This window comes from Notothenia coriiceps, unplaced genomic scaffold, assembly GCF_000735185.1.
Source record: "Notothenia coriiceps isolate Sejong01 unplaced genomic scaffold, NC01 NC01_scaffold00036792, whole genome shotgun sequence".
Classification (NCBI taxonomy): Eukaryota; Metazoa; Chordata; class Actinopteri; order Perciformes; family Nototheniidae; genus Notothenia; species Notothenia coriiceps.
The window spans coordinates 24,051-32,933 of NW_011369493.1; the positions used below are offsets into that span (position 1 = coordinate 24,051).

The 8,883-nt window shown below is 38.1% G+C and overlaps 1 protein-coding gene across 1 annotated transcript in view; it reads left to right on the plus strand.

Moving 5' to 3' along the window:
- LOC104964168 (inactive dipeptidyl peptidase 10-like) overlaps window positions 1-8,883 on the plus strand; it is a 37,527-nt gene that overhangs the window by 18,875 nt on the left and 9,769 nt on the right. Inside the window, exons 5-15 of the mRNA XM_010792888.1 lie at window positions 805-879; window positions 2,538-2,590; window positions 2,692-2,773; window positions 3,990-4,110; window positions 4,936-4,942; window positions 6,561-6,684; window positions 7,284-7,322; window positions 7,451-7,558; window positions 7,645-7,736; window positions 8,152-8,199; window positions 8,282-8,400. Of these exons, the coding sequence (XP_010791190.1) occupies window positions 805-879; window positions 2,538-2,590; window positions 2,692-2,773; window positions 3,990-4,110; window positions 4,936-4,942; window positions 6,561-6,684; window positions 7,284-7,322; window positions 7,451-7,558; window positions 7,645-7,736; window positions 8,152-8,199; window positions 8,282-8,400 (868 nt within the window). The remainder of the gene's footprint in view (window positions 1-804; window positions 880-2,537; window positions 2,591-2,691; window positions 2,774-3,989; window positions 4,111-4,935; window positions 4,943-6,560; window positions 6,685-7,283; window positions 7,323-7,450; window positions 7,559-7,644; window positions 7,737-8,151; window positions 8,200-8,281; window positions 8,401-8,883) is intronic.

Here is an 8,883-nt window from a genome sequence, read left to right on the forward strand (position 1 = left end):
TTATCAGACCGATATTAGTAGTGTCTCTACTTTAAAGAGTCCTCTCCTGCTGATGTTCAGGTGTATATCAGTATGTAGTGTCTCTACTGGGACATGTCTCCATGCTTTAATGTTCAAAAAGCTCTTTATTATACTGCCTGTGCTGCAGCACCTCTTTTCACCCTCTGTCTGCTCTGATTGGTTAGCTGGCCTTAGAGATGTCCCGCCCCCTTAGCCTATCACGTGCAATATGTTGGAGCGCTAGCCAATAGAAGCATGAGTGTTACAGAGTGATGTAGGAAACGCCTAAAAGCATTAAAAGGCCACTTTAAGGACCTTTAAACACAAAAAAACTCCAAAACACACTCTCAGTATCCGACTCCAAGATACCAAATAACCTTTTTTAAATTAGTTGTGGCTTTTAGGGTCTAACTGCAAAACATATTTGAAATGCCATCCATAAAAAGTCTCCCATCCTCTCAGAAATGTCAGTACCTGCTCCCTTGTGGTTGTATGGCCTTTTACTTGCTACATTAGTTTGTGCATGCGGTTTATTTGGTCATAGGTATGCGGATGAATGCTGGAAATAACAAGGATGTTGTTAGCTTACACAAAAAAGCAATCTAGCCTGTCCAAATTAAATCATTTTCCGTAGAGAGATGCTTTTATAATTCCTTAAGGTTGGCAAGTATGGCTTTTCAATTTAGTTTTCCACTTGCTTTTGTGTAACTATGTCAAAATATGTCCTTGAGGGTTAAGAAAGTGTAAAAAGAAAGTGTGTTTAAACTTTCAATGGTTCAGCTCACTATTTCTCTTTTCACTCAGACGGCCTTCAAGGCGGTGAAGTACTCGCTCTCTGCAGATCTGATGTACGCGCTCTTCGCTTACGATGTCAAACAGGTGGGATTCAAAAGAAAAAGCACTGTTTTTAAATTAAAATCTTTAAATGAAGCATCACAAAAGCCTTGTTTTGTTTGTCCTCACTAGCTGTCAACATCACCAGCCGTCCTTTGTGCCTTTTGTTTCATTCCTGCCAGGCTGTTATTTACATTTTTTATGTGCAAATGCTCTCCGTTATTTGCATGCAGAAACAAACCCACACCGTTCCGTCTTTGTGTCTTCAAGTGTGTGATGTGCTGGTTCATAATTATGCTCATTTGTTCTTTGAAGAGCACTTCGATGTTCTGTTTTCTTAAAAAAAAGAAATGGAATTGCCTTGATTTGAAAAGATTGGCTTTTTTGGATAGTTGAAAGTTGGAGGCCACGTCCACTGTTGGTGAATTATTCACACATACACAAAACAAATTCTGCACGACACAGGTGTGGGTCTATTTGTTGTTTGGTTCTTTTATCCTTTGTGTGCTTTGTTCATCTCCCCTTTTCAGCTCTCCATGGTCCAAACCTCTCATCCAGACAGAAGCATTGTGTTAAAAAACTAGAGCACATCTGTCCTGCAGTTATCAACATGTATTCTGCATTTTGTGGATGTTTTGGCCCCAATAGTTCATTTAATATCAGTGCAGATCACATGTGTCTGAATATGTGAGATATGTATATTATAGGTGGGGTATGTAATTTATGTAAAAAACAGCTCGAGTGCGCTAGAATTTGAAAGTACGAAGCCGAAAAAAGTCTGCCCCTTCCTTCAGACTTCCTTACAGAGCCCCTCCTCCAACACACACGAACGCGCACATGACCAATGAGGGCACGAGATAAGTTTGTGCACAGATGGAAGGCTGACAGGCAGGTAGGCCATCCAGTTATTTTAGCGGTCAGATGATTGGTCGTGCTTTTTACAGCGCCACGGCTTCCAGAGATGACATTTCTTTATGTATTTATTGTCAAAGCATTTCATGTATTCATCGCTATCGGGATGTTAAGAGCATTCCATGGAATATAACAAAAAGTGTTTCTGAAGTGAATTACCTACCCTACCTTTAAGACATGTTTCTATTTGATGACTCAAACATGCTGTCTGGGAAGAGCTGGAGAAAGCTGATGCATAATATATATGAAACGTACTGTCAATATATCTAGACCTCTTTTTCTTAACTTCATGGAAGTGTAACTGACATTTCTGAAGCAAAAATTGCTTTATTTGAGAAACCTGAAACGGCTTGAAAAAGGATGTATGCATTATACCTTTTTAATCTAAAAATGACTGACAACGTTTTGCTCCATAAATGATGTTTTTGATGAGTTTTCTTCTAGTTATTTTCCTGCTTTTGTCAGTTTGGAGCTGCTCCAGTTACCTTGTTTCCTAAAATGGATGTTGTGGAGGAAAGTCTTAAGAGAAACTGATAAATGATTCATGGACAGAGTTTGTCTTTTTTTATATATTTATATAATAATATCCCCTTTTACACTTCCTTTTGCCCTCCTGAAATCTAAATCCTTAACACATGTCTCTGTTAAACACATACACGACTAAAAATACAATTGAACAGAGTATAAGACCATATGTTTTAAATGATTATATGATCATTTGGCACGACAGATGTCTTACTCCTATGTTGTGTTGACTTAACACATGACTGGAGTTGAACTCTCGTTTTCAGACATACAGATATTCCTACACGGCTTCTTACATCGTGTACAACATCTACACCAGGTGAGCAAACGGTTCTCTTCACTTCCATGCATGCACACAGTGGCATTCACAACATCCACTATGGTTTTGTAACCCTGTTTTTTAATCGTTGTGTCTCACAGGGAGGTGTGGGAGCTGAATCCTCCGGAGGTGCACAACGCGGTGCTCCAACACGCAGCCTGGGGAAAACAAGCACGGCAGCTGGTAAGCTTTAAGTGATCAATTCTTTCTATTGCTCTCCATGTTGTCCTCTCCTTGCTGTGTTCTTTAATCTGAAATCACCCTGACTCTGGAGGGATTTCGTCTCTGTTTAAATCCTCACTGTTTTTCAGTCTGCTCTCCTCTGACGTAGTTCCAGCTGTGACCGTTTTTACGTAACTCTCACACACGAGTGGGCCGCAGACTTATTAGCTACGTAGAGACAGATGTTCTTTCCTAATAACTCATGTTCCTGGAATAACACAATCAATTTATTCCATTATTGTTTATTAATAGCATTACTCACTTTGACAAGCAGTTAGTGTGCAGCAGGTCAAATAAAACACACATGTTGGCATTAGATTTGTTGTTGATACTTATAATAAATTAATAAAGGCAATTTGGGATGATTTACAAAATCAGAAGATTGCATCAAATAAGAATTGTTCCATTCAATTCATCTTTCAAAAAGAGCTTTGGAGTTTTTCTGCTTAATATCCAGTTGTCGATTACTTTGCTTATTTTTAACGTTGATGCATCTTTACACTCTTTTCTATTCATTCTTGTTTGAGTTGCAGTTCCTATGAATTTTCTTTATTGTCTTTTTATAATTTGTTTGTTTTTTTACGGTCACCGAGCATTTGAATACATTTTATTTTACCTGCGCTTAAATTATTGTTCCCAATGTTTTGATAATGACAATCAGACTTCACTTTGACTATTATGCTTTTTAAGATAATTCATTCTAATGTTATGGTTGTGCTGGTGTTGATATGTTGTGTGTTTGATGGAACATGGTTCAATCTGGCATAAATCGTCCCTATCTTTGAGAGTGCTTTCAATGCATTGATATTGTTACATAAAGAATAATGATAATGAAAACTAACTTTGAGTTCTACTCCAGGTAAAGTTTCCCAACTCCACATGTTTGCCGTGTGACTGATGGGTTTTCAGAACAGAGCTGTGGAAAACAAATAACTTCACAAAACAAGGAGAGATTAATTCAGGTGATCCTGCAGGGTGTGCCGGGCTGATCCTGTTTGTATTTGCAAATATTAAAACACCGACGGGAGAGAACGAGCAAACATACACCTGGAGATAAAGCATGAAAAACAAATGTCATCAGAGAGGGAAAAGAGAAAACAGAAAGTACCTGCTCTGAGTAATAGAATAAGCTTCATCATGTGACACTGTTCAACAAAGACCTTCTTTATCTGTGCAGATCTTCATCTTTGAGAACAACATCTACTACCAGTCTGATGTGAGGAGTACCTCTCTGAGGATCACCTCCTCTGGGCAGGAGGGGGTGGTCTACAACGGGCTGGCCGACTGGCTCTACGAAGGTGTGTGTGTGTGTGTGTGTGTGTGTGTGTGTGTGTGTGTGTGTGTGTGTGTGTGTGTGTGTGTGTGTTTTTGGGAGTGTTTGGTAGTTTCACAAGATTATGCTTTGAGGCAGACCCGATATGTAAAAAAATGTAACAATCGAAGGCATAATGTGGTATCTTGGATGTTCCACCAGTTATATTCCTTATATAAATGTTTGATTTACTGCTAATGTTAAAGCAACATTCAGTTTAACTGTGAAATACTGGCTGGCTGTTATTGCCACAGCAAACGTCTCAGTGTTATCGATAACAATGTAGCTGTCAGTGATTCAAATGAATTCATCTCAAAAATTGGGTTAGGGTTATTTCTTTCATGTCATGCTCCTTTGTTCGTACTTCCCCACATGTTATTGTGCTTGGTAACATTTCAATACATTTGTTTGACGATTAGAATTATTTTTTACATACAATTATAGTATATGTTAAACCTTATAACATTGTAACTCCCCAAGACATGAATAGCTTAAAAATATAACATAAACATCCACATGATATACTTACTATACTACTAGTGAAATATCCTGTAGTATGCAAGGTATCTAAAACTGGCTCCACGATGATGAACCATGACATTTAAACATTCTTGCCGTATTTCTTTGTGATAAGAAAAATGAGATTACAATATTATTCTATAAAAAGATAGCAATATAAGAAGCCATTCTGCAAGCTTTACCTTTTGATAATTTGCCAATAATACACCTGTGCTTCTTTGTGACGACTTTTACTACTTTTGCATGTATGTTTTATGATATGTAATCTAATTCTGGTGTCTTCTGGCCCCAGCTTGGATGTTTGTTTTGTGACTTAGCGGCTGAGGATGAGTTTTCTTTGCCTCCTCACTTCAGCTGTTCGAAATGTTTCAAAGATTTGTTTTTGCTTTAAAATGAATCCATGAGAGCAGACTAGACAAACTCTGCAGAATGGCAATGAAAATCAACAACAAGCCTCTACGATCCTTTAAGCCGCAGTGCAAACACATTCAGTAGTGAGGGGAGGGTCTGTATACACACACAGAGGGGGGACATTATAGTTTCTGTTTGGAGCTGATCTGAGAGCTGTTTCCTCATTTTTAATTACTTTAGAGTGTAAACACGGCTGACGATTGGACAGTGAAGGAAAGAGTCATATTTATTCCCCCCCCCCCCTATATTATTGTTGTTACAATGTGCCCATTTTTACTTTTACTTTTTACATTAATACATTTTATATTGCACTGCTTTCTTGTGTTTATATACATATTATTATTTTATTTTTTATTGCAATGTTGACCTTATTTTTACCACTTATTTTTAGATAATATATATAATATATATTTTNTAGCACCCAGTCATTGTTTTCATTCAGGGCGTAGATGTTTTTGGTGCTGGAGTAGTGGGGAAGGATTGTGTGGAGGAAAGATATGAATTTAGATGAAAGAAATGAAGAAAGTGACAAGAAATAGATTTTGTGGATATGTGAAAGTAGCCAGAGTAGTGCCAACATTTATGAGATTTGAGGATGAAAGCAGACGGAAATGAGGATGTGTGGCCTTGCTAGAGTAATTGGATGTGGCTTGTGGATTCAGCCCGACAGCTGCAGAAAGAACATGTCAGGACATGTCGCCATACAGTCATATAGATCAGTGACGGATGATGTTGACTCAGGCTTGAAATCTGACCCCAGACTAATCCGACTGAAGAAAAAGCTTGCTTCTCGCTTTGTAATGATAGAATATTCAAATTATATTTTACATTAAAAAAATATAAATGTTGGGCCTAAACACCCAATTATAAGGATTTCAAATGCATGTTTGGCTATAGGATATTTGTGTGAATCTGTTTCTAACCCATCTAAGGGTGCCCTAACTATAAAAATGTAGGGCAACAAATACATTGTTTGCAGTGCACACATTGTCAATGCAGACTGTCACATGATGCATTTCTGTGAGTTGAACATAGATTTGAATAAAGAGGCTTTTACTTTCCAGCTGTGAATATTCTTATTTTCTTCTGTTACGACATTATCTTTCTTTTTGTGTTTGAGTCTATATGAACATCTGTGACTAACACAAGCTAAAGAGATGTTCTTGTTTTGTTCTAGGACATAACATACCACTACTGTGACGTAGTTTGTTTATAGCCTAACCTTAGCTATATGCTTTGTTCAGCAGGATATTACATATTACCACCACTTTGTGCTTTTAAAGCATATATCCAATTACCACAAGTAAAACAGCTATAATACATGTGTGTTGATTGACTTAATAGTTCCTATTGTGAAATCCTAGTGGAACGTTTATGCTTGTGCCCTAAACACCCTACCCCCAATATTCCTATGTCCTCTGCACACACACACACACACACACACACACACACACACACACACACAGCTGTGCACAAAGTCTGACTCCTCTCTTGGCTCCTCTGCAGTGATTTCTACGTCACCATGGTGAAGTGGATCAGTAATACTCACCTGGCAGTTCGGTGGGTCAACCGCTCCCAGAATGCATCACTGCTCACGGTATGCGAAGCCACCATCGGAGTCTGCGTCCAGGTGGGTGATGTATTTCAGAGGATGGGATCAAAGATGGTGACAGATGGCCTGTAATAATAAAAATAAAGTACTTTTACCAGATTTTAATTCTGAGGTAATTGTTTAGCATTAGGCTACTTTCGACTTCTGCTACTCCACATTTACAAGGTAAACATTGTATTTTAACCAACTATAGTTACTCCTTAACTAATGAGAATTGTAAAACTGTAATGATATTTATTGTAATATCAGTCCTTGTTATAGTGTAAATTAAATCACTCAATAAAATGGCTAGAACACTGTGTATGAATGCATTAGGAGTAATTATCCAGGCTACAATATATAACAATATATCTCTTACTGAGCAAGAAAGGGTAAGATATTTTACAGAAAAGTGTTGCTACTTTTAAAGTAAAGCTGAATGTTACACAAACATTGAGCTATTGCATAAGAGACCATAATTCCCTCTGATAATGGTTGTCATTTATAAATCAGATTAATTGCATTACTTCAAGAACAAAGGATTTAGTTTGAAAACGCTTTACAGCGCTCAAGATCAAGTCTTTATTTCATAGAATCATTTTTGAAGCTGTCTTTCCTTTGTCTTCTGTTTAATTCAGAGACACGAAGACTCTTCAGGGACATGGCTGTCCTTTCAGGTAAGCCTCAATACTGACATGTCTCATAACAACAATAATGTACCGACTTGATATCCTCTCTGCAATATAAAGGTCCATTATTAAGGGGGGGGAGGGTACTGTTTAAAGTGTGTCACCTCTGTGTGCAGGGACAGGAGCCGCTGTTCTCCAAGGACAGGAGCCGCTTCTTCCTCTCTCTGCCTGTGAAACAAGGAGGGCAGGGAGACTTCAACCACATCACCATGTTCACTAAGAAGGTGACGACTAAACGGACTTCAATCCACCGAAACATGTCTGTTCCTTTCTCCTGTTTCCTAACCCTTTCAACCATTTCTGATTCCAGCTACGAAGTGACAAGGACGAAGTTCGGCACCTAACGTCAGGAGACTGGGAGGTGACCAAAATCGTAGCTTACGATGAAAACAACCAGATAATGTAAGACTGGCTACGAGCATTTAGTTTCAAAAACATTTGCGTCACCATTTGATGTCATAACAAGACACAGTGTGGTCTGTTGGGCAGATGCTGTCGGACAAATAGTCTGCTAAAAATGCTATTTGCACTACTTGCATATGTGAAAATGTGTGTGTATGTTGCTCTATAGCCTGTAAATGAGTTATATTCTAATATCATTAGTTAAAAAACGGCTTTTTTAACAGTTACCCCGGTAAGAAATGTACCAGCTGAGTCTTTTATGCAGCATCTGTGCTTTCCCCCTGGTAAACACTACTACAAATTCAGATTTTTTTTTTTTATTAACACGTAACAAGCTTTTTGCATAACGGTATCTGCTGTACGCACAGTGACTATTGATGCAGATCTCTAACCTTGTCCTGCTTTCGCTCTGCAGATACTTCCTGAGCACGGAGCCCTCTGCACAACAGAGACACTTGTACAGGTATCAAACCCTCAATACATCCAGCGTATTGTGTGTTCTTAAGATCCTTTGTGTGTTCAATGCACCTTATTGTCTCTTAAAGCGTGTCCACCCTCGGCCTGTTCCCTCGCCGCTGCGTCACCTGTGGACTGAAGGACGAGTGTTCCTTTTTTGACGCTGAGGTCAGCCCCGATGCACAGCACGCCGTCCTGCACTGCAAAGGTCCAAAAAGAAAATCAGATTCCTTCTGTTTTTATAACCTCTGCATTCAGAAATGGTGACTTCTTTGTTGTAAAAGCCCTCGCCATATTCAGAATCAGAAACATTATTTATCCTGTAGATGCAGTTTGTTGACAGTTGTTCCATTCCAAAAATGAAATCAAATCAAATGCGATATTTAGATGAACATAATAAGTACGACAATGGAAGAAAAAGATCAAATACGATATATAAACACAAGATTTTTTATTCAAAATGTCCAATAACAGATACAAACATGACATTAAATGATACAAAATTCCATTTCAAGTGCCTGACGTTAAGATGAAGTTAATGTGATTGATGTTTCCTTTTATAGACACATAATACTTCATGAATATTAATGTTCTTGAAGAATATTACTTTGATATTTTAATAAATGAAAATGTTCTGAAAGAAATCCCTCAGTGCCCTTTTTGCTCCATTTCGTCTTGCTACTTAAAAAAA